The sequence below is a fragment of the Ruditapes philippinarum genome, unplaced genomic scaffold, assembly GCF_026571515.1.
Source record: "Ruditapes philippinarum isolate M1 unplaced genomic scaffold, ASM2657151v2 ctg697_1_1_1_1, whole genome shotgun sequence".
Classification (NCBI taxonomy): Eukaryota; Metazoa; Mollusca; class Bivalvia; order Venerida; family Veneridae; genus Ruditapes; species Ruditapes philippinarum.
The window spans coordinates 69612-97254 of record NW_026859667.1 but is presented as its reverse complement, the minus strand read 5'-3'; the positions used below and the strand labels follow the sequence as shown (position 1 = coordinate 97254).

At 32.8% G+C, this 27643-nt stretch overlaps 1 protein-coding gene across 2 annotated transcripts; it reads right to left on the bottom strand.

Annotated features, from left to right (window-relative positions):
• Positions 1–616: 616 nt before the first annotated feature.
• LOC132757452 (peptidyl-glycine alpha-amidating monooxygenase B-like) lies at positions 617–26189 on the bottom strand. Of its 2 annotated transcripts, XM_060748732.1 has the most exons (11): positions 26150–26189; positions 24175–24379; positions 18303–18435; positions 15866–15973; positions 14250–14426; positions 12636–12796; positions 11769–12012; positions 10503–10608; positions 4296–4456; positions 3921–3999; positions 617–1356 (listed from the first exon to the last, which is right to left on the bottom strand). In XM_060748732.1, coding segments are annotated over exons 1-11 (1722 nt in total). In that variant the 5' UTR covers positions 26152–26189; the 3' UTR covers positions 617–1010. The 2 variants fall into 2 exon arrangements, with proteins under 2 accessions (XP_060604715.1, XP_060604716.1); XM_060748733.1 differs by lacking the exon at positions 14250–14426.
• Between the last annotated feature and the right edge of the window lie 1454 nt (positions 26190–27643).

The following is a 27643-nucleotide window of genomic DNA, read 5'->3' as shown; positions in this document are numbered from 1 at the left end:
CACTCGTCCGTATACAGTCATCATAAAGGACTGATCGTCAGAAAATGTGTGTAGCAAAGTAAACTGTCAACAATGGTGAAGGAACTGTAAGCAAAGGGAGAAATATTGACGCAAAGAGTAGCGAACCGTCAGTAAATGGAAATAATTTCTCAACGAAGGGGAGGAAAGCGTCAGTAAAGATTTGTCACGGTTCAGAACTGTTCCCTATTTAGGGGAGAAGATGTGTAAGCGGCCGAATAGCTCAGTTGGTACAGCTGCGGTACGGTAACCCGAGGGTCCAGGGTTCGATTCCCGGTCAGGCTGCACATTTTTCTCATCCTGTGACAGATAAGTCAATCGACAACAAAAGGGAGTTATTGACAGTAAATTGGAGTAACTGTCAGCCAAAGTGAGTAACTGTCTACAAAATGTTTAAACTGTCAGCTAAGGGTGATTAAGATCAAATAAAAATAATAAGTAGTATTTCAGAAAAAGGATCATGTCAATTAATTCATCAACAAAGGTAGGGGTAGGTTACTGTCAGCGAAAAGGGAGTAAACGACAAAAAATACAATAAAATAAAATTCAGACACGCAAGATTATTATTTTAATAGACAGAAAAATCAAGTTAAGCAGAGGTCCCGATTTAGAGAAAATAATGAAATAAAAGTAAGATTTGATTGAACATTCTTTAGAATAAGTTAAAAAAGAGTAAAACAAAAGTCTTACAAGGCAATTATATAATATAAAGTCACGGAGTCTTGATATGTTGGTATCTACTCTTCTATAATACATATACAAATGTAGTCATTAAGATATATATTTACATAAAAATTCGCATAAACCCTTTTTTTGTTATTTTTGCTCTGGTATATATTCTCGCTGTTTTTGTTATTATTATTATTATTGTTGTTGTTTGTGTTATCATTGATTATTTTGTTGCCTTGTCCATTAAACTGAAACAGAAATGGGCTAAACACATACATGTTCTACATTACATTGTATAATAAGGTTTCTTTGTGTCTCAGTAGTTATAGTAACAGTATGAGAGAGATGAAGGTTATTTCCAGGTACACAACGTGCTGCCATTTCCTGTCTGCAGCGTGACTCATGTCCAGCCAACCATTCTTGCAGACATGTTTCGCCATCTTTTCCATCAGAAGCTCGGTATTGCACGAATCAAGCGCCGCAAAGATGACATTTAGGTGATAGTCAAAATCTTTGATTCTGATAAGGTGGGGTCGAAGATCTAAGGTCAGTTCCTCAAAGCAAGGATCTTTCTGCATCTCGCGTACGTAAACCATGCATTCGTTTCTACACAGGCCTGGGGTACAGAATTTCTGAATGTTAACCATCATGATTAGGAGTTCGGGATTTCTGTAAAACATAAATTTTATTGGTATTATTTAGGGCCGGGAATTATATTCGAATATTCGAATATTCGAAACACTACCGAATATTCGAACATTGAAAAACGAATACGAATATTCGAAAAAAAAGGAGAAATGTTTCATTTTTTGTCATTACTTTCAAATTTCAATTCAGATCGTAAATTAAACCTTTGCCCTTTCCTTCACCAGGTGTTCAAATGTTTGTATGACGCGTGTCAACAATTATCGCCAATTAACTGTGAAAACTTTGGGGTATAGTTGATCAAAAGGGCACCCGTTTCACAGTTTGTAATTTACCTGTTGAACAGTTTATAATGTAAATTTTTTCGATTTTAATTATCTTATTTGTTGTTTTCTGTGTTAAAATCTTTCCGATTAATCAATAATTGTCTTAAATTTTGTGAATAAGAATAAATTGGCACGCATTATTCGGCGCGTTATGAAAGCATATGAAGTGTCTAAATTCTGTCAGAATATATTTATTCCGTAGACATTAGACTCCGTGTGATATTTACCTCGTTATAGCTAAACTTATCTTAAGAATATTTTAAACTTTATCTAAAATTATAAATAAAAATATTTAATACAAGTTAAGTTTCAATATCATTATGTGTCTTTGGGGATAAATGGCTACGATGATTCATATTACTGTCAGTCAAGTCACGTGAGTTACCTCCCGTTAATAAGACAGCGGTCGGGTTTACTGAACAAAAGGCAATCAAATTATGAATTTATTTCAAAAGTAAACATATATCTCGATTTACAATATTATATATAAATTAAAAAAACTTCGACATAGCAATAAAGGTCTTTTTAATCGCCGATTATTCCAAGCATTTTAAAGTAGTATAGTATTCGACGCAATCAATTTCGGATACGTATACGTCAAAGAGAAATATTGGAACAAATGTTGTAAAAACGAATATTCGAATATATTCGAATATGGAAAACGAATATTCGAACATCGAATTCCTTATTCGTTCCCAGCCCTAGTATTATTATATTATGAACGTACAATAGTGAGGCCCGACACAAAAATTTTATGCAAAATGTAAACTTTAAAGTCATAATACAATTATAAGTAACATTCTATGAATCGTTTCTAAAATTCATAAGTATAATGTCATCGTCAACATAACAAAGATCTTGATAAGACCACAGTACACAATGTGTTACGAAATATTTAGCAACACATTCTTTATGTAGGAAATACTAATTTAGAGTTCGACTGGTTTTATCAACTACGTTATTTAAGAATGACTGGAGTAAGCAAATACATTATTTGGACGTGACTGCATTAATTAAGGAAACAATTTTGATCGTGACTGGAATTAGAATATTCATAATTTGAGTGTCAATGCATTAGTTTAACGCGACTGGAAATAGGGAATACATATTTTGAGCGTCACTGCGGGATAACAAAATTATTTTGTAGTGTGGCGAAAGTTAGGAGCTGCATTATTTAACCGTGACTGGAATAATGAACAATTTTTTTTTAGCTGACTGGGTTAAGGGAATACATATTTTGAGCGTGACTGAAGTATTTAAAACATTATTTGATCGTGGCTCGAGATCAGACATGTATCATTTAAACTTGACTAATGTAAGGAAAAAAACATTTGAAGCGTGATTTGAGTTCAGCAAATTTCATTTTTTTTTTTTTTTTTTTTTTTTTTTTTTGGAACGCGACTAAGCAAAGTTTGCAATGACAAATTTTCTCATTTAAATGTGTTTCCGAAAGCCGCCTGTTTGTACAGAAGGTTGGCGTTTTTATTTAAAACAACAGCACCACTAAGTCGGGGCTAGGGGCGATAATCTTTCCATTCGGGAAGAGTGCCCAATCAAGATTTGTCTGAAATGTGTTTTATCTTAATTATCCTAATGATACCATATGACCTTCAAGGTAGGGTAGGCGCATGATTCATAAAACATTTTAAAGGTTTACCAGGCAATTCTATATTCCAAACATAGAAGCATTGTAGTAAAGCTGTGTTTTCCTATATAAAGCACTGACACCCGGGGCTTCGCATATCGTCTTAGTATATGTTAGTACTCATCCGTGCTGTTCTACAGAAATTAGAAACTTCGACGGGAGCGAATTTTTGTAGAACTGCTACGTATGAATACTAACATATTTAGTGTCAAACTTTATTTGGCCTCATTATTATTCACTTTATTACGTCACTACGTACTATGAAAAATAGCAGTCGACTATTGACGGAATTCAATATAGTATCGACGTTTTCTCTTCTATGAAAATTAACGCACAGAATTTTTAAGAAATACAGCGTTTTCATTGGATGACAAATAAATTTGGACACTAATTATGGTTACCACTTCTGCCCATGTGCCAAGTAGTTTCAATTTCCTGCCACACGTTTAACAGGTACAACCATTGCTAAAAGACGAAAGGGCCGACGGCCGGGTGCATACAAGTATTAGCCGCGCCAAAATCGTTCAGACGTTTAAAAAAACTATGACGTACGAAACTTATTCTGTAAAGTCGGTGTTGACCTAAATATTTGTATTTTATTAGACAAGTCTACTCACTGGGGATCTAATCTCGAACGATCACATGTGTCACCATCTTTTGCAGCACATTGTGCTCGTTGTCCCACCGAGAGGCATGCTGGTAAAAGTCAATAGTCAGATTAAAATGTTTGAAAAATGAAGAGACTTGTAATTTAGTATGGTAAGTAGATAGTACGATAAACAATTATTAAATGGAAGTCAGGTGATAAATCTAAACGTGTAAATAAAATGTTTTACTTTATCGAAATTTTAAACAAAAAAGGAAAAAAAATCTTTAAAAGGTTTAAACTTATTGTGAAAGTACACAACACAGTGTGAAAGTGATAAACTTTAGTTGAAGTAAACAAAGAACTAGAATTAATTAATTAATTAATTAATTAAAGTTTTTTTTACACGTGTGTGAGTTCTCGGCAGGGAAATACGTTAAGAATGAGAAGCACATTTCGTCATCTGTGTCGTCACCGAAATACGTCATGTTGTGTCTGGATGTAGACTTGTACACGCATGTAGTCTTCAACTCATCACCTGGACTCACTATCACCCCGTCTACAAACCTGTACCGGGATAAAAAATAACGTAGGTCAATACATGTATATGAATCACACCGTATTACCGGCGGCAGTGATGGCAGATCACTGCAGTGATGGCAGATATCTGAAAATTACCGATCGATACAGGTAGGTTATAAATTTGGTTGGTTTAATTATATTACACAAATACGGCACATATCATTGCTATAAAACTATTGTCCATTGAATGGAGATACTGTAAGGTAATTTTGGACTCGTTTTTTTCCTGTTTTAAGACTATTTTGAGCAGGTTAAAAGTGAAAGCCTTAGAAAAATCCGTGAAAATGTCTGTTTTCTGTTCAAAATATCTCAAGTTTTAAGTAAATGGCAGGATTTCCTGTTATCAATATAGACGTTCATCCATTGGGGTCACGCAAGCCAAATATCTACCCCGTGAGTCTTTTCTTGAAAGTTTTACAGACGCTCAATCTTGTCCGGTCGAAGAAAAAATGCTGCTGTTGTAGGCAGATACATATTATAAATGCTGCCGTCGATGGCAGAAATACCATGAAAGTGGCTAACATTCTGACAGAAAATCAAGTTCAATTTGTTATCAATTCCTCTTTTCTTTGCGTCCTTTTAGTCAGAATTGAGACGTTAAACTATCATTTCTAATATTTTCTCAAGATAGAAAAGTTAATAACCCATTACCCCATGACCATTTTGTGAAAAATGGCTTTTTTCATTGAAAAGTCTCCAGTTACAAGTTCAAGTTGCTATAAAACTATAAAAACTGCTTCAATACTAATCAAACTTGGCACAAATGTTGACTGGACCATTGCCTTTGTAACAACATGTTCAGTCTGAAATTTCCTGTTACCATAGCAACTAGGGGACATGTCAAAATTGCCAAAAAAACACTATTTTGCGTAGATTTTTTCCATCAAAATTGATTTCAAAGTGCTGCCACTTCTCAATGGATTGAGATAGAGTCAAAGGCTTTTCAGCATTGGTTACACGTTACCTTATGATCGACCTGGGGCCATTTATAGCCTCCCACAAGTCCAAAGTTTTCTTGGCGATGAGGGGGACTCAGCCCCCCTTCAAACCCCCCAAACAGAAGGGGGCACATCCCCCTTCTGGCAACCCCCTGATGTATTTTTTGGATGTGGGTGGGGGGGCGCCGAAAAAGTGGTCAATTTTTTAAACAACATTTATCAAACAAAAACAAGTGTTTGGGGCCTAAATAAGGCATTTTTTCACCATTTGAGAAAGCAAAAAAGGAGGGGGGGGGGGCGGGTGAAAAAGGCGTAGAAAGGCGTATATATCTGGTAATGGGTTTACAGAAAATGATGAAAAAAACGAAATTACCCAAAAACGCGTTTTTCCATGTTAAAACATGGCCTCACATATAATTTTGAAGAAAAATTGCTGTTTTGTAGATTTTTTTATTTTTTTCATTTATGCGGTATGTGCATCGAAAAAAAGCTTATTAGCAACATGCAGTTACAATACAAAAAGTTATGATTTAGTACCACAAAATTTCACTATAAATAGAGAAATGAACATGAAAAACTTCATTTTTCTATATTCATGCATGTGTGCTTGATTTGTTGTGTCTGTCAGTTACATGCATACAATACTATATGTATCTTAAGTTTAGCAGCGCAATCCCTTTTTAAGACATAACGCATATTACAGCAAGTAAGTGGATATTCATTTCCTAGCATATGACATTATTTTCTCGAGGTAATAATGTTCATCGCTTTATGACAAATAAAGGCTGAAATTTACTTAATCGGCGCAGATTTTAAATTATTAAATTGATTTAATAAAGGGGAGACTATTAACCTCGCAACTGGCATCAGTGTATCATAAAAGAATGTATGTTAATGTAAAATGGAAAGATAATATTATTGACAGTTCAAATATTTTCCTATATTATCAAGTTCTTGAAAAACACGACAACGTGGATTCATTTCTTTAAATTTTCATGTTTGTAATAGCGTTGTAGTTTGCCTTTGAATTACATTTACTATGCTAAACTATTAACAACAGTTCTAACATCACGTGCTCCCATTTAACTACATATTTTTTCATTCATTTTAGTTGTAACCATGACAACTTATAAAGATGAACCTTTCGATGATTCATATCACAAGATGAAAATAAATCCTGTATTTATAGGAAAAAAAAGAATTTTTTGATTTGTTATATTCTTTTTCTCTTTTTTGACCTTTCAATTCATATGAACAGATCAAGCACACATGCATGAATATAGAAAAATGAAGTTTTTCATGTTCATTTCTCTATTTATAGTCAAATTTTGTCGTACTAAATCATCACTTTTTGTATTGTAACTGCATGTTGCTAAAAAGCTTTTTTCGATGCACACACCGCATTAATAACTTTTCTATCTTGAGAAAATATTAGAAATGATAGTTTAACGTCTCAATTCCGACTAAAAGGACGCAAAGAAAAGAGGAATTGATAACAAATTGAACTTGATTTTCTGTCAGAATGTTAGCCACTTTCGTGGTATTTCTGCCATCGACGGCAGCATTTATAATATGTATCTGCCTACAACGGCAGCATTTTTTCTTCGACCGGACAAGATTGAGCGTCTGTAAAACTTTCAAGAAAAGACTCACGGGGTAGATATTTGACTTGCGTGACCCCAATGGATGAACGTCTATATTGATAACAGGAAATCCTGCCATTTACTTAAAACTTGAGATATTTTGAACAGAAAACAGACATTTTCACGGATTTTTTTCCAAGGCTTTCACTTTTAACCTGCTCAAAATAGTCTTAAAACAGGAAAAAACGAGTCCAAAATTACCTTACAGTATCTCCATTCAATGGACAATAGTTTTATAGCAATGATATGTGCCGTATTTGTGTAATATAATTAAACCAACCAAATTTATAACCTACCTGTACCGATCGGTAATTTTCAGATATCTGCCATCACTGCAGTGATCTGCCATCACTGTCGCCGGTAATACGGTGTGTGAATATCAACAAAATTTCCTTTAACATGTACTCTGAAGAGAAAATAATTAGATAGATCGTGCGAGTAGTTTTTTCAACACATTGATTAAACAACCTATCTTTAATTTATGAAGAACATAGTACTGTTAATTTCTACTGTGGTTCACTATATATACGGTTAATATAATGTAGTCTACAGAAATAAAATACGTATATGGATTGATGTACTAGTCTTAGATGTACCAGTGTTAAATATTTTTGGAGAAAGAATATCCAGAAAGTTCGTTTCCGAAACTCCTTTAGATTATTCAGGAATAAGTGTACATAATTTAGAAATATCCTTTGTATTGTATTTAGACTAATGTTTTCAATTTTCAAATAAAGTTCAACATTTCATTTTCTAATTTCAAAATGACCAATGAGAAGTCTACATATATTCACTTATATTCACTTCTGTCCTGCTCATTTTACAGGAAGTCAACTTATCTTTGACATTTGCCAAAAATGAAAACATGAAAAACTTAGTTCTACGCAACACCAACTTAAATGAATTCCACTGAACTGAGGGTGTTTCTTTCACATGATGGGACTGAAAATATGTTTTCGATATTAATGTTGTATGATTTGCTTTGCTGTAGGTCTACATTAATTACTAATTAATTCGGTTTTGTTTTCCCAGAATAATTATTGTAATTGTGAAAATGACACAAAGTTGAAAAAAAACTTTGCAAGCTTTTCACTAAAATCGGCAACGAATATCACAAAAATACGGTTATAATTTCTTTCTGAGTAAAAGTTGATCAAGTTTTTACACATCTTTCTGTTTTAACTAGGGCTGGGAACGAATAAGGAATTCGATGTTCGAATATTCGTTTTCCATATTCGAATATATTCGAATATTCGTTTTTACAACATTTGTTCCAATATTTCTCTTTGACGTATACGTATCCGAAATTGATTGCGTCGAATACTATACTACTTTAAAATGCTTGGAATAATCGGCGATTAAAAAGACCTTTATTGCTATGTCGAAGTTTTTTTTTAATTTATATATAATATTGTTAATCGAGATATATGTTTACTTTTGAAATAAAATTCATAATTTGATGCCTTTTGTTCAGTAAACCCGACCGCTGTCTTTATAACGGGAGGTAACTCACGTGACTTGACTGACAGTAATATGAATCATCGTAGCCATTTATCCCCAAAGACACATAATGATATTGAAACTTAACTTGTATTAAATATTTTTATTTATAATTTTAGATAAAGTTTTAAAATATTCTTAAGATAAGTTTAGCTATAACGAGGTAAATATCACACGGAGTCTAATGTCTACGGAATAAATATATTCTGACAGAATTTAGACACTTCATATGCTTTCATAACGCGCCGAATAATGCGTGCCAATTTATTCTTATTCACAAAATTTAAGACAATTATTGATTAATCGGAAAGATTTTAACACAGAAAACAACAAATAAGATAATTTAAAATCGAAAAAATTTACATTATAAACTGTTCAACAGGTAAATTACAAACTGTGAAACGGGTGCCCTTTTGATCAACTATACCCCAAAGTTTTCACAGTTAATTGGCGATAATTGTTGACACGCGTCATACAAACATTTGAACACCTGGTGAAGGAAAGGGCAAAGGTTTAATTTACGATCTGAATTGAAATTTGAAAGTAATGACAAAAAATGAAACATTTCTCCTTTTTTTTCGAATATTCGTATTCGTTTTTCAATGTTCGAATATTCGGTAGTGTTTCGAATATTCGAATATTCGAATATAATTCCCGGCCCTAGTTTTAACATCTGATCTTTGCAAGAAATTCAAATTTTATGTTTTAGGAGGTTTTAGGCTTTTGTACCTCAGTAGAGTTCCTTTACAAGGTATGAAAGTGTAAGAAAAGGGAAAGAAAAGGGTTTTTATAACCTGAGAAGCTTTTCTGTCTTTCCAGTTATAACGTATGCAACATTACGTAATGAATGTTTCCTTTGTTTAACAATAATAAAAATAAATAATTTATTATTCATTTTGTGTTTGAGAAATATATAACGTTATTTCAAAAAGAAAAACAAAAGGAAAATTCATTTCAGTTGAAAGAACTAACGAAAAAGAATGAAACTCTTTTCTTTTTCCACCTTTAGCAAATGTTCGCAGTAGACAAAACAGAAAGAAGATAAAATCAACTGGAAATTGTGAAAATAGATAACATAAGATTTTGAGAAGAAAAAAATGTTTTAGCACGGAGAGAGAGGCAAACACATTTGTGAAAGGAGTTTTAAGATATTTATTAAATCAGGCGAGAAATAAACATATCATTTTTGTTCTTTCAGTTTAAGCATACATGTATTTATTTTCTCGAATATATAAATATCATCATTATACAATTATATATAATACAAGTTATATCAAGTACTCAAAGATAAGAATATGAGTCATATAAAGATTCTTCTCCTTTGTTGTTTTGGTTTATTAACATCTTTATTTACTCCGCAAATTCGAAATTTCAACATACATTACCGCTCCCCTAAAGATATTCTTATTTTCTAGAAGACCGGATCAAGCTGCTTCATATCAAATTAAAAAAAAAATATTTAAAGATCATTTCATGAAATCTTCTTTCATTGTGATTGATCAATCATCAAAGCTTAGATTGATTGGACATCTGTTATTGTTCAATATAAACGATATGTTCATTTCTCGCCTTATTCTATAAATCTTTAACAGAATCCCTAAAGAAAGTGCAAAACAACGACAAAATTGAAAATGTTGCAGGCTCGGTTTGATTGAGCCTGTTCATTGACGGTTCTGTCTTGAAAGCGCTGGTTACCGTCCGACCCCAAAAGCACTGGCTTTAGCAGTATAATAATGATAGTTACATTTAAACATGTAATTGTAAACTTCATTATCTAAACGTCATTTTTTATATAGAAGATTAAATGTCGAATGTTAAGAAAAGCGTTTGTTTTTTATAGAACATATTATCTGACTACAGTACGTGCATCTTTGTGCAAACTATTTACAGAGTTATTATCACAAGACAATATTTTCATTACATTGTATTATAAAAAATAAAAGGAAATACTCATGGAGAATTGGATCGTCATAATTGTATATCTCATCATTCCCTAGAGACACAACACGTGACCCGGCACCAGACCCTATAACAAGTTCAGTTGTCTGTGATTTACCTGCAAATACATACACATGCATATATATAGCTTGTAAAACATTTCAAAAGTTAGCACTATATACCTTTTTGGTTAGTTTGGAATTCAGTTACCTTGACGTCTGACAGAGAAACACTTTTTAAAGTTGCCTTTTCTGTTTCCAGTGTACACATGATTATCGTATATTTGGTTGAAAATTTAATAAACAATTAAGCCATTTATCAGATTTTTGGGTTGCAGTTTCAACGCATTTGACCTTGACCTTCAATCAACAGAATCTAGTCCCAATATACATAGAAAATCAAGTATAGCTTTGATGGAAATCAGTATAACAAAAGTGAATTAGTATTCTGGTAGGGAAGTCAAAATACTACTATGTTTACATATTGCTACCTTTACGACACATTCTGTGCGTCTTACTTTAGTTGTTAAACATCTAACATATACATGTTCTAAATCCATTATTAAAACATTATTAACCATATGTATGTCATTTCTGAATAATTAATAAATGAGCCGCGTCACGACAAAACCAACATAATGGGTTTGCGACCAGCATGGATCCAGACTAGCCTGCGCATCCGCGCAGTCTGATCAGGATCCATGCTGTTCGCTATCAGTTTCTCTACTTGTAATAGAGTTCATAAGCGAACAGCATGGATTCTGATCAGACTGCGCCGATACGCAGGCTGGTCTGGATCCATGATGGTCGCAAACCCATTATGTTGGTTTTGTCGTGACGCGGCTCAAATATGGGTTTCTGACGTAACATGTGCCTTTACTCGTTAATTTTTTCTTGTTTACCATCCAACATCAAAGACGTGTGTTTTATATACTAGTATTCTTTTCTATCATGTTATTTTTTTATACATCGATGTCAGCATATATATAGTAGTCTAGATCAAACTAAACATATTTCTACATTGATATAAAATTATTTTTTTTATGTTCCAATTAAATATACTGGTAATCCCAATGGTTATGTGTGACATAAAGTTATATTGTAAATAACTCAGTGGATGTACACAACTAAATGATTCGTTGTTAAGCCATGTAAAATCTTATTTTATTTCAATTTATTTGCAGCAGCCAGTACCAATATTAACACTTAAACAACAACAGTAACAACAACAACAACAACAGAAACAACAGCAGCAACGGCAATATTTGAGGCAACTCACCTAAATAATGCATGTGATTGTACACGGAAACCACCGTGATTTTGTCTGTCATGATTTGCTTTGTGCACGTAGTATCGCACGTGCCGCGTTCTGTATGCTCCTCTTTTCCTGGAGGAATAGCAATTTCAGTCTGCCCAATGTTGAGGATGCCGGCGTTATATGGCCGAAGCTTTGACGTAAGATAAAATACCATGCCTGAAGAGTCTGTGAGACCCGACACAAGTTCGGGATTGTTCCAATGTATCTATTGTTTTTAATTTAAAAAAATGCAATGAACAAAACATAATACAGATCATAATGTTCAAACCTAAATTATGCATTTATATTAGGTGTATATGTATGACATAGGTATAGTAATTTTATTCAGATGAGAACCTGTAGAAGTATATCATATGGAATTTAGTCACGTCAATGCTTTTGGTCAGTTTAATTGAGACAAGGTCCCTAGTAGGTTTAAGTAATAATGGTGTACAAAAAATATTAAATTATAAGCTGTCCTATTATGATTGTGAAAAACGTTTCTATTTGTGTTAAATAACGGCACCATTTGCATAAACTTGCGGTTACATTTGTGTTAAATAACGGCACCATTTGATTTAACTTGTAGGAAAATTTGTGTTAACTAACGGCTCTATTTTGGTTAATTTGCGGTAACATTTATATGTTAAATAACGGCATTGCGGGGACATTGGTGTTACCTTTGCGTTGACTTATAATGCTGGTATACAACAGTTATAAATAAGTCATACATTGTATTTATGCATTAATTACAACAAACACGTGAATATTATTAATTTGTTCATGGGAGCAAATTAACACAAGATATGGCCCGTAGTTGAAAAACCAAATGAATAGAAAATACAACACCTGTAATGCCGCCCACTTGAAACCGTTGTTCCCGCCTACAGAGATTCCACAGTCTTTGTGCATACAATGCCCGGACATCCCAAGAGACCAGACTGCAATCATGTCAATGCATAAACTGCTGGGAACCATTCCACACTTATATGGTGAAGTTCTGCCATTGTCTACAATAGCACAAACAAAAGATAATTTCTATAATACTATATTATATACAAATATCATGAGTAGCCTCAGGGAAGTGGTACATGGATATTGGAAAAAAAGTACCCAAGTAACGAATAAACACTTTCTGCTCAATTTCTAAGGCATCTAAAGAATTCAGGAATGTGAAATGGTTGATTGGTCAAATCGGATACAATTAACATGTATGTACATTGAGCGCTTATATAAATATATATTAAAGGGACTCCACTATGGTTTTGGAAATAATTTTTCGAGATTATTATTCCATTGATATAGGTCAATGCCAACAACTTATGTGCTAGATCAGAGATCATTAGCTCGCTCCCCTTTTCCAGAATAATTATTATAATAGTGAAAAATAACCCAAAATTGAAAAGCGTTGCAACGCTTTTCACTCAAATCGGACTGAGAAAAGCACAAACATACGATTTTCAACGTATGTCAGAGTATATTTCTTCGTTATATTTAATTATATATAATTCTGTTTTAAGTGCCCAAGTTGATCTATGTGAGAAATTAAAATTTTATGTTTTAGGCTTATATTCCTCAGTGGAGTTCCTTTAATGGTTGACATAGGCTATCAACACATTCAGGTGTCACCCGGTAGTAAATGTTTACCTGGCAGGTTGTCGCCTTGAATTATACTGTATATTTTTTTCATAGCTTTGAATGGTACGGTGATTCAAATGGTTGAGATACTATACTACTAGATAATGTATGGGTCAACAACATATCCCGTACAACCAACACATTCTTAAAATCTTTAATGTATACAATGTTGTTTTTAAAAAAAATACACGATATATTTGCAGAAGGGGAAGAAAAAACTTAATGTAAATTCAATTTTTGGGGAAAACTGCATGATTTTAAAGAATTTTTTGTGGGGAAGCAGTACTATAATGGCCCCTTCTATAAAAGGAAAAAAAAAGCCCTGTGAGGTGACCCTTTTGATATCCCGATATGAGCTATCTGGGTAATTGAATCTTTGTCGATGATAAGATTGACTTTATGGATATTTTTGTCAGTAACTATGGAGCGTTTTCTTATCTTTAATTGACGCGTGCCCGTTTCGGAATTTATGCATCCACCTTGAAACAGTTGCATAAGATACTTTATTGTTGCCATAAATATTACAAATTTATGTCAGATTTTCCAAGTTTTGCTCGAGAGCTTTTATGTTAGCCCATATTTCAGCACTTTACTTTTCAGTTACTCTTGTAAGTTACTTTGAGTGTGATCGGTTTCCTACACACATGATTTTGGTATCATTTGACAGCAGATGCTTGAACCATAGCATAGTTTATACAAACACGAGAATCTCGAGCTAAATTTTAAAATATACTTCATAATTAATTACATAATGACCATCTCTTGTATATCTCATTGATATCTTTATAATTATGAAAGTAAAATGGCAAATGTTGCTTAACTTACAGTCCCCGCGGCAACCAAATACCACCATGTGATGGACAACACGTGAATTGTCAATGACAGGTTTGAAGGCAATCATGTGACGTTCATCCGCCGGAAATTTAAATGTCTGACACATGTATGTTGTCTCTTTGTTTCTAACTCCTGTCTTGCGGAGTCTAGCAGTAAACATTGTTATTGCTGGAACAAAAAAATTGACAATGTATTTAATGAATTTATGTCAAGGTTAGGATTTTATACAAATAATTTAAGGACATATACATGTGTATTGTTATTTTTTGGCGACCATACGAGACTTTCGTGTATTAACATGTACATATCACACTGTACATGTTCCATTATCCATTATGTGTGCTTAAAAAAGGGGGAGGGGAACCGACAATGTTTTACATATCAACTATGTTATAATAAAAATTTCGTTGTAAATAGATATGCATGTTCTAACTCTCTAGAAATTCAAAGACGATTTCAAAACAGGAAATTAGGAGCGAACTACAATAGTTAATCTTAAATAATCTTTAATAATGAACCGATCAACATTATTCTTCCAATTTCGCCGAATATCGAGAATTTTTGACTTGTTGATAACCCCTACCTCCACTTCCAAAATACTTTCCATCTCCTACCCCTGGTGAGATACCCTTTCTCCGGGAACAGTCACTTGCTGACTATGATTATTTAAATTCCTGAAAAATTGTCCACGAGTTGGACATATTCCCAGCTAATTTTGCGCAGAGACAATGTCGCTGTGTGTGTACCGTATCTTTTGAAATAACAGTGTGCTCCGTACCATTTCAACATAACTTTATGAAAATATGCTAAAACATCAAGGCATTCACTCGATAAATTGGACATAGTAAATATATCAGAATTAACATGTATTTTCTATGAAATAGCGACAAAAAACATATGACTTGCTAGAAATCGCTTGTTATGACAAATGAGTGTGTACCGTTCCCCTCGGCCCGGCTATGAGAAGAAAACTGTACTCGAATGTTCTCAAAAACCATTCAGGGGTTTTCAGAATTTTGATATACCGTGGAAAGCTGATATAATTACGGGTACTCTGCGCCTTATCTGATCAAAATCGGTTGAGTAATAAATAAGTTATGAATAAAAAACATACCTGAATCGGGTGAAAAATCGGCGAGCTCCGTACCCGAAAAGTCACGTGGTATGGCCACATTTTTGATGTAATTAAAAAAAACATTTAAAGTTTTACTGCCTAGTTAAGTCCTGAAAACGGGATAAAGTTGGTTTTTTTTTCCTAAATGCTCTCACCCGGACTCCCAAAAAAGTATTCCCTTTTCAGGCTTTTAACCATAGGCACTAGATACAATCAATTTACCTATATATTACTTATATATAGTATATATATGCATATATATACTATATATAAAGACTATTCTTTATATATAGTATATACGTATATAGGTAAATTAATTGTGTCCATTGTGCCTGTGGCTTAACAAAGGAAAATAGTCTAATTGGTTGCATTTTGCAAACATTAAATCCCCAATATTTTGGTTATAAATGAAGTACATGAATATTTGCTCGCCCGATGGCGAGAGTAAGCACCCGCACCCCCTCACACACACAAGGTGAAAAGAAGGACAAACCTTTGTCGTCTGTATCCTCCACTGCAGGACATTTGAATTCGCCTTGTTCACAGTCAATGTCGTCTGATTTTCCTACACATTGTTCACTACCAACTGGTTCACAGATTCCTAAAATGTGACAATCGTTTAAAAGTCCTTTAACTCATTTTTTATGGTTTTATATCATAAATATAATGCTTTTATGAAAATTATCAATATAATAAGTTCCAAAAAGCATTATTTATAAAGATATTACCGAATTAATATGTCATGTCAATATAAAAGGGAGGTAATTAGAAATTATGTTCTATAAAGTCTAATTAAAAATGAACGCATATATTTATAAATTTTATCATTATAAAATTTCGATATCGATGTTCTTCATGAATTGATTGATTGATTGATTGATTGATTTATTTGTGTATATATATATATGTCATATTACAAAAAAACAAATTAAGACAATTTATCACAGTTATATCTATCACATTGTTTTTAACACAGTAATTAATTGAAATATAATAACTTTACATTCATAATTAAATCAAAGATCTTGTTGACTTCAAGACAATATATACAACACAGGATAACCCATGAAAGTTCAATATAAAATAGAGAACTTATTTCCAATGGGGTCCTTTGATGGTAAAGAATATATTTTCTTGAGAACTGGCATTCAGGTCCATACTTAGAGATGATATACTGGACTGATGTTAAATTTCTAAGATCAAATAATATTAATTTCTATTGCACATTATGTTAATTACATATATCACATATTTGTAGGAATAATACTATGAATATGACTAGTTATCACACCAATGAAAGATATCTATTTATATATATCACAAAACCAATCACAAGATACATATAAAACATACTATATTGATTAAAACAATTATCTCTAAAACTAATAAAAAATAAAATCAGCTTGTTCAAATTGTTTCATATTTTTGCTTAGTTCAGCTTTTACTTTCTTTTTAAAGTTAAAAAAGTTACTTTCCTTTTTAATATCAGTGGGAGCATGTTCCAATCCCTAATACCCTGGTAAAAAAATGTACTTTTTGTAAAACTATGAAAGTTCCCGACACTGTTTCTACTATTATAACAATGAACATCAGACTTTAAAGAAAAGTTATCATACATATAAGATGGACACTTTTTATTAAATATTTTGTGTACATGATTAAGTCTTAACTGCATGACTCTATTTTCTATATTAAGCCACCCAATACTGCTAAAATCAATAACTTTCAATGATTTTCTAGAGGAATAACCATGATAACCATGAATATAACGAACAACTTTGTTTTGTGCTACTTAAAGTTTATGTTTAAGTTGTTTAGTAAGGCCACTATACCAAGATGAGCTGGCATAATCGAAGTGACACTGTATTAAAGAGTTACATAATAGTTTTCTTAGCTCCATATTCAAACTGTTGCCTTGTCTGTACAAAATTTTTAATCGAGAGTTTACTTTTTGTACTATATTATCAACAATAGAAGTGGCTGAGAGATCATTATCCAAGATAGAACCGAGATACTTTACTGATGGCTGAGATTGTATGGTGTGATTATTACAGTGTATTTTAAACTGCTCTAGTTTTGACAATTTCCTCTTAGAACTAAAAACAATACATTCTGTTTTACCAAGATGAACACAAAGAACGTTTTATTTCAACATTTTCATTGTTTAGTAACATGATTCTGAGTACTCATGTACTCATGTACTATTCTTCTTTTCCTTTAATTAATTATTAAAAAGTATTTTCAAAAAGATACAGTTTTCGTCTTTGAAACATAATGTTCACATTTTTTTCCTTTGAAACTTTGTTAAAGAAAGTTGATTGTCATTATCTAATTCTCTTCTAAAAGTAAAGTTAGTGAAGTCTTCTCCTTCATAAAGATATAGAGCTGGAGCGTTCAACCTTAACTTGTATGTATATAATATTCGTTATGTTTAACCTCTAGCTTGTGTTGAAAAGGTCGTTATTTATTTGTCACTCGAACATATAATACGTTGCTCGCCCATATGGTCTCTTTCCGGTGGCGAGGGTAAACACACATAATACATGATACAGGGGCCTCCGTGGCCGAGTGGTTAAGGTCGCTGACTTGAGATCACTGGTCCCTCACCGCTGTAGGTTCGATCCTCACTTGGGTCGAAATCTTTCATGTAAGGAAGCCATCCAGCTGGCTTACGAAAGGTCGGTGGTTCTACCCGGGTGCCCGCTCGAGTCTGAAATAATGCACGGGGTGCCCTGGGGTCTTCCTCCACCACCAATTAAGCTGGAAAAAAAATCGACGAAAAAATCTCGGCGGGACGCTCTAGGATGGCCTATAAATAAACGCATTAAAAAAAAATGATACATGAAGTAGACACCTTAACAAATAGGCCACACCACTCCCCGACAATTAAAAAATAAAAATTGTCCTTAATTAAAAAAAAAACGTTATACCAGGATGGGATAGTCCAGTTGAGATTGCAGGTTTTTGTTTTGGTGTCCAGATACATTCCGGGTCACCGAGTTCATGTCCGTTTGTTTTCCCATCTCCGTCAGAATCCAGTTCACATAACGACTTATTCCAAACCTTGTTAAAAAATCATTCAATATAAAAAGATCACAGAATTTAAGTCAATATTCTAATTGATATTTGTTATTTGTTTATGATTTTTATGAAGTTTTAATTTAGAAAAGAAATATAGGGAATCTACATTATTAATTTTAGAGCCAACATGCATAACAACATATAAAAGTCATCATAAAAATCATATAGCTAGAGTACATGAAATATAAAATACATGTATACAGTATACTAAAATTCTAGATTCTCAATCTATACGATATATAATGATGAACTTGCATAAAGTGACATTAATCTTTCTAGAGCATACATAAATTTTTTAACACTGTCTTTTCTAAATTCAATAGTTCAAACATTTAAACAATTTTTCGTGCCGTCTCTTGCTTCAATATGGGTATCAGCTTACGTCAATATTCGACTACTACCGGAGGATATTTAAGTCTTTGTCGCTGATATCCTTGAAAACCGCCGGAACATTTCTCTATATACCAGCAGATTGACCCGGCTTAATGTCTCCTGCCTAATATCTAAGGTATTTTAAATATGTCTGTCATCATCTTGTAATGTGTTGCTATATATTCCTCCACATTGTCGGCTACTCCATCAATTACATGTATGACTATTATTTATCATGGCTTTTGATTGCCTGTCAGTAACATTGTAAAAAAAAGGTTTTTGTTTGTTCCTTCAAAGTATTTAATGTGACCTGACCTTAGCCTCTACAACATTAACAATCTCTTCATTTTGAGACTCCCCGTCCCGTTTGTCCATATCATTTAAAAACTCATTAACTTTGTCATCAATATCAGTTACTTTCTTTCCTAGCAATTCAAGGTTTTCTATCCTTTTGACATCTCACAAAATTTGGGTTTAAGGTTTAAGGGTGTTTTAGGCTTGCTGTTGAGAAGGCGTCTCGAAATTTATGTTTTATTACATAGGGAATAATAATTGCTGGTCAACAACGCCATTTAATATACAGTAAACTTCACGCATTTATGATTATATAGCTGTCTGATTCCACACCAACTGAAATAATTCTTATTTCCGTTCTTGCGCCATTTCAAATTTTAGCGACATTAAATTAAAACAGTTTATTGTTCTCGAAGTTGCATGCTTGAACTATATTATATCAGGCTACTATTATCAACGTATCGGATTACTAGCCTATTACAGTATCAACTTACCGGATTACTTGTATCTATTTAACGGCCTATTACAGTATCAACTTACCGGATTACTAGTATCTATTTATCGGCCTATTACAGTATCAACTTACCGGATTACTAGTATCTATTTATCGACCTATTACAGTATCAACGTATAGGACTACTAGTATCTATTTATCGGCCTAATACAGTATCAATTTATCGGGTTTCTAGTATCTATTTATCGGTCTATTTATCGGCTTAATACAGTATCAAATTATCGGGTTACTAGTATCTATTTATCGGACTATTACAGTATCAACTTGCCGGATTGCTAGTATATATTTATCGACATATTATAGTATCAACTTACCGGATTACTAGTATCTACTTATCGGCCTATTACAGTATAAACATATCGGATTACTAGTATCTATTTATCGGCCTATTACAGTATCAAATTAACGGGTTATATGTATCTATTTATCGGCCTATTTCAGTATCAACATATCGGATTACTTATATCTATTTATCGGCCTATTACAGTATCAGCGTATCGGATAAATATCTATTTAACGTTAACGGCCTATTACAGTATCAACGTATCGGATAAATATCTATTTAACGGCCTATTACAGTATCAACGTATCGGATAAATATCTATTTATCGGCCTATTACAGTATCAGCGTATCGGATAAATATCTATTTAACGGCCTATTACAGTATCAACGTATCGGATAAATATCTATTTATCGGCCTATTACAGTATCAACTTATCGGGTTACTAGTATATATTTATCGGCCTATTACAGTATCAAATTATCGGGTTATTTGTATCTATTTATCGGCCTATTTCAGTATCAACGTATCGAATTACTAGTATTTATTTATCGGCCTATTACAGTATCAACGTTTCGGGCTCATGTATCTATTTATCGGTCTATTACAGTATCAACGTATCGGGCTCGTGTGTCTTTTCATCGGCCTAATACAGTATCAACTTACCGGAATGCTAGTATCTATTTACCGGCCTATTACAGTATCAACGTATCGGGCTACTAGTATCTATTCATCGTCCTATTACAGTATCAACGTTTCGAGCTCGTGTATCTATTCATCGGCCTAATACAGTATCAACTTATCGGAATGCTAGTATCTATTTCTCGGCCTATTACAGTATCAACGTATCGGGCTACTAGTATCTATTCATCGTCCTATTACAGTATCAACGTTTCGGGCTCGTATATCTATTTAACGGCCTATTACAGTGTCAACGTATCGGATAAATATCTATTTAACGGCCTATTACAGTATCAACGTATCGGATAAATATCTATTTATCGGCCTATTACAGTATCAACTTATCGGGTTACTAGTATATATTTATTGGCATATTACAGTATCAAATTATCGGGTTATTTGTATCTATTTATCGGCCTATTTCAGTATCAACGTATCGAATTACTAGTATTTATTTATCGGCCTATTACAGTATCAACGTTTCGGGCTCGTGTATCTATTTATCGGCCTATTACAGTATCAACGTATCGGGCTCGTGTGTCTTTTCATCGGCCTAATACAGTATCAACTTACCGGAATGCTAGTATCTATTTATCGGCCTATTACAGTATCAACGTATCGGGCTACTAGCTAGTATCTATTCATCGGCCTAATACAGTATCAACTTATCGGAATGCTAGTATCTATTTATCGGCCTATTACAGAATCAACGTATCGGGCTACTAGTATCTATTCATCGTCCTATTACAGTATCAACGTTTCGGGCTCGTGTATCTATTTATCGGCCTAATACAGATTCAACGTATCGGGCTACTAGTATCTATTTATCGGCCTATTACAGTATCAACGTAACGGATAACTAGTTTATATTTATCGGCCTATAACAGTATCAACTTATCGGAGTACGTGTATTGGTATTTTATAGGACTCTATGACATCTCGACCCCTTGATAACTCGACCCATTGCACTTAGTCCCCTTGGACACTTTTACCCCTTTAATTGCCACTTATTCTATTATGTACATGAGGACGTTAAATTCGAAAAAAGTGCTTTAAGACGAAATTGATAGAAAAAAGTTGTTGTTTTTTCCAAGTTTGATTATTATATATAATCTAATAGATATATTGACTTTAAGTCAAATCATATTCATATTAAGCCGTTATTTTTACTACATTATCATTCATCAAGTAAAGCATTTTATATAAGGAATAGAAACACAAGCACTGCAATCAAACAATGTGTATATTATGTAAATTTGTGTACATAATATCATAAATAACAGTAATTATAATATAAATTGTAAACGTTATTTTTATTAAGTAAATACGTATCAGTAGTTTTGTAATTCACCTTTTTCTAAGCAAATACTTTCATTATTTCCATGTGCACTTGTTAATTTCTATAAATCAATCTACTTATATCAGGAAATCTTAGGCTTATTGGTTCTTTCAATACATGTACTATATTTTAATGAAAATACATGTACGTGTATTGTTATACATGAAATAAAAATTTATTTTAACTGAATTTCTTATATCATATTCGAACACATAATACCATTTTTCAAATTAATACTATTATGATGTACTACAGCACACAAAGCAATATTTACCCCGTTACAGAGTGACAGCAAAGGCACACACTTTTCAAATACATATTTGTAATAACTTGTGGCAATAATTGATTGTTGTTTAAAATGAACCGTCTAAGAAAATGTAGTTAAAATAAGTAAGAAACACGAGGCTAGCCCCCGAGTATAAATCAGATTGCCGAGTGTTTTGATGTTCTTTCTCTTTTGTATCATAGTCAAACATAAAAACACGTTCCCTGTTGTTCCATGACACCCCGGAAAAAAGTAACCAATGAACGAGCATCTGAATATGATATTTCTGACGCTTTCCCTTTCTCTGCCGCCACAATATGTAAACCCCAGCAAAAATGAGCCAATCAATGGACATGGTCTGAATAACCAATACCTGCACTCCAGTTATCGCACTGTGCGAAATTTTATTTATTAAACTTCGCCCCGCTATCTTGCTAATTAGCGTGTTTTCGCTCCGCGCACCCGCCATTTTAACTTGTTAGTTTAAACAATATTTATTTCCAGAATCTACAAAACATAGATATACATCACAACCAGAAGACATTGTATAACAAGAATCATGAAAGACTGAATATATAAATTTAGTGGTAAATAATGCTAAAGAATTGATATCTTAATTAAATTCGGAAGAGGAACATTTTTTTTCCTCGACTTTTCGCTTGGCGGGGTCGCGGGACGAAAAAACGAATTGCACAAATCAGCCACCATACTATTTAACTTTGACACATTTCCAACAAAAAGGTCCCCAAACTATGACACAAGAAACAATTGTCAAAGGACATTATGTTATTAGAAGGAACCGGTACTGACTTTAAGATATTAAAAAATCATAACTGGTTAATTATTGTCGGAAATATTGCCTTTGAAGTTTATTATGGCAATATTTGACTATGAGAAAAATGCATATATGAAGTGCGAGATGTAATAAAACATTTTTTGAAGTTAACTTCAGTTTTATAAGAAATAGCTGAGACTATATCATTATGTCAATATACATTGTAGTTGTAAAATATAGTACATGTAATTCTCGAAATACGTTTAATCAAAAACATGAAGACTGTTTTTCAAATTACAACCATTTATTGATTGATTGGTATTTAATTCATAATGTAGATTCCATAAAATGTGATCATCGCTACTTTGAGAATTCAATTCAATATTATAACATAGATTAAGTAGACATGTATAATAATTCATTGCCAATATAACATTTCATACAGAATAATAATAAACTAAATCTTTACAAACTTGTAGAGATTGTAGATATGAATGAACACGCAATGCACAAATCGTTCATTTTCATTATTATCATCATCATAGTTCCTTCACTTTTTGTCTGGGGTCTAATTTAATATATTATGCCCTAGCTATTTATATAAACAAACATTATATATAATAAATGCTATGTATCAATGCTACATTGCTATGTAACATAACATGAAATTAATAAAACAATATTAAATTATTGCTTTAGCTTAAGTTTTAATATTTTATCAGATCCTGTTATGATAATAATTAAAATATTTGCTATTTGCTTAAAATTATTTCTCGAGCTAACTGGGATTCTAAAGGAAAAACAATTGAGATAGGAGTCGAAATGTCTTACCCATGCACTAGGGGTCGGAGAAAACACGTAAAAAGTGGTCTACGTGTTAAGGGGTCTAGAATCTAGATGTCATCTTAATATCGTAAGGGGTCGAGGAGTCAAGGGGTCTAAATGTCTTAGTTGTTTTATAGCATCCATGCACTTATTGGTGTAATAGTATCCACTTATTGGTGTACTAGTATCCAATTTTAAGGCTACTAGTAAATTTACTTATCCGGTTTCAAGAATCTACTTTTTGCACTATTAATATCTACTTATCGGCCTTCTAGCTAGTACCTACTTAACCCCGGATTGGTTTTATAAGTTCACATAGTACATACGTGTATTTGATACAGTATACCAACTTTTAATATTAAAACATTGACTTACTTTTCCATTTTTTTCAAAGTCCAGACCGAATGGGTTCCGGTTTCCGCCACCATTTATATTCTCATGACCTACTCCACGCCATAAAAAGTTCGGTTTACAAGGATGGGGTACAATTTCGCCATTTGGTATACTTTGTTGAAAAGTTGAATGTCCCTCTGCCGGTGTAATTACAAGTACAAATAACAAAATGTACACGGCTTCGATCCTACAAAAGTATCGTCAATATAAATCTACAATTGTAGGTAAGTCAAGTCTCATATATCTGCGTTTTGGAGACTTTCATGTAAACGGGAGCACCAAATAACTCCTCCCATCCAATCATATTGAAAAGAATATTCCGTTGAAGGAATCATAAAGTTCTGTTATTATCGTTCGATATTTATCAGTATGGTTCAATTTTAAAACAGGGCGGGTCAGTCTTTTTATAATTTAGGTAGTTTTTACATGTTATCCTAACATTTTTGACTGTCAATTATTGGTCAATGATCATAAAAATGCTCAATATTTTGAACTATATTACTGATTTAGCTAGACGTGACAGCGAAAACAAATGAACATGTCACTTCAGATATAAAACGGGATTCTTAAATTAATTTTCAATGTTTGCATCAATACAACTTGGCAATCTACTGGGATTCACATTTATGTCCCCGCGTAAGCAGATTTCGTTCAGTTGTTAATCTTGCAAAAATCCACTGGCGTTTGGACAATACTCATACGATATATGAGCCGCTTCACGACAAAACCAACGTAATGCGTTTGCGACCAGCATGGATCCAGATCAGCCTGCGCATCCGCGCAGTCTGATCAGGATCCATGCTGTTCGCTTACAAACCCTATTAAAAGTAGAGAAACTGATTTCGAACAGCATGGATCCTGATCAGACTGCGCTGATGCGCTGGCTGGTCTGGATCCATGCTGGTCGCAAACGCAGTACGTTGATTTTGTCGTGACGCGGCTCATTTCTCGTAAAATATCCTTGACAACAACACTTTCCAGCACCCGTTCCGCATGAATAGCTGATTATGATATAAACAAGTGCTGGATACCACTATCACTACAATACTGACACATACAATTTTGTTGGCAATTAAAAAAAATGTAATCCTCACCTATATTTCACAAATGATTATTATCCTTTATACATATTTCGTTTAATTTTTTTAAGAAAAAAAAATCACGCATGACAAGGGTTTCCCATCACAAATAACTGAAGGAGTTCTTTCAACGCATAATATATTATACAGTTCGAGTAAAGAATGCATATTTCTACGTCTATTTTAACTAATTGTATACATGCACTTAATGTTGAGATATTTTGCTTGGTTTTTTTATGTATGAGCAATAGCTCCCATCTCTTGTAGAAGCGAGATTTTTACTCAGAACAAAATATCTCACAATCGTCAAAAAATTGTGACTATAATAATTCTATTATGTTTTTTTTTTTTTTATGAACATACCATCACTGACAGTTCTAATTTATATAGAATAAAACAATGCCACGGTTTTAAAGTGTGGCATGTTTAAAAGTCCAAAACTTTAATAACATTTTTTTCCTCGGTCCATTTTAATCCTGAACGGCAACGCGAACCTGTGCGGAAAAGTTCGACAAAATGCCATGTGAATGACAAACAAACAAATATTGTCAGCTTAACATATAAACCACAAATATTGCATAGGGAAATTAGTGAAGTTGGCTGAATTTATATCAGCTACAAGTAAATATAATTTATAAACATTACTTAAACAGTGTTAAGCTTAGAATATCCCTTTGTTGAGAATAGCATCTGCAAATTTATTATTGCGCAGTATCTTGGTTTACTTAAATAAAGCTGATTTCTTACTAATAAAATAAAAAAAGCAAATAACAATTTAGATATGTTTTCCCATTAATATTGTTGCTATCTATAGAAAATAAATATCAAAGCTTATTATTTCACTGAAATACAAACAGAAATACTGAAACATAACTTACATTTTGTATCAACTTCTCTTCTCGAACTGTAACCGTCTAAAACATGCCATGAAAGCATATTGTAAGATATTTTAAATAGACAACGAAAATAGCTCACCTGGGCAACGTTTCTACACTGACTGCAAATATAACCCACCCACACTAATTGTCGTAATTATAAAACAAAATCCAAAATAGAGAAAGAACAACACGTGTGAAAACATGTCCACCAACCCGCTATGATGACGTGATTGCAAACGCACGTACAGCAAGTAAAGCTTTAAAGGAAATAAAAACATTTATGAGCATATAGCCATACCTTGCACAAGTACGATAACACCTATACATGTACAAATAAGAAAAAGATAGAAAGAAAAAAGATATGTAATGTTCGCAAAACCGCATCGCAATCATGCATGCTAAAAAAAGTTAACAAAGTAAAATATAAATGGGCACGTGCGCACATGCTCATGGTTTAGCAGAATTAGAAGGCCGACAACTACAAACAATAATATATTGTAAATATTTCTCCTTTGGAACACCAGGTTAGCGAATTGTCCCTATTTGTTTTCTTGTTATAAATATTTAACGGAAAAAATGATTGTAGCAATCCTTTGACGTCAACAAGAAAGACTGGATCTGTAATAATTCATGTGTTTAAAGTGTTTTCTTTGAAAAAAATAAATATCTTGTCTATTTTATTATTACTGTTAACCATTGATATCAGCCACGACATGTTACTATATAGAGAAATACTTGGAAAACATCTTGACACTAGATCAAAAGAATACATGTAATAAATGAGTACATTTTTTAACATTTCAAAAGAGTAAACTTTATCACAGGATTTTTTTTTTCTATTTAAATTGTCAATTTATTATTATTATTATTATTATTTTATATTATTATTATTATTATTATTATTATTATTATTATTATTATTATTATTATTATTATCATTATTATTATTATTATTATTATCATTATTATTATTATTATTATTATTATTATTATTATTATTATTTTGTTCGCCAGTGTTATCCATTTGTTTCCATTACAACTTAGACCGCTTCGATTAACTGTGAGAGTGTACGCAGTATAATTATGTCTATTTCCTGTAAATAGTTCGTTTTAAGACATATTTCGTACAAAGGACAAAGAGCGAAGATTAAAAATATATTCATGAAATAGATTCTACAATTAACTTCTAGTTGCCTGTAAAGTTCAGTTTAATCGACAATTTCTGTAACATTTCAACGCCGGGTGTACGCAGTATCCAGAATCCAGAAAGGGAAGACTTGTGTCAAGGCATTTGGAATATTAAAACTGGAAGTACGGACATCTTCTTTGCAAAAGAAATTAAATTCAAATATATTCGGATTGTTTTACATGATTCGTTTTTGTTCAAAATAATTAATGTGTTGAAAGTGTCCGCGGTAGCAGAATTTTGAGGATGCACGCGCATCGCATGACCCCCTTGTCATATTTTCCTTGAAATTTTCTGTCTTGGTACTT

Excerpts from the sequence above, each read along its gene's own strand:
- LOC132757452 (XM_060748732.1), bottom strand. Across the intron at positions 18,436-24,174 it reads ACTTTGAAAAAAATGGAAAA|GTTTGGAATAAGTCGTTATG; the intron begins GTAAGTCAATGT and ends TTTTTTAACAAG. Across the intron at positions 4,457-10,502 it reads GACGATCCAATTCTCCATGA|GTTTGTAGACGGGGTGATAG; the intron begins GTATTTCCTTTT and ends ATCCCGGTACAG.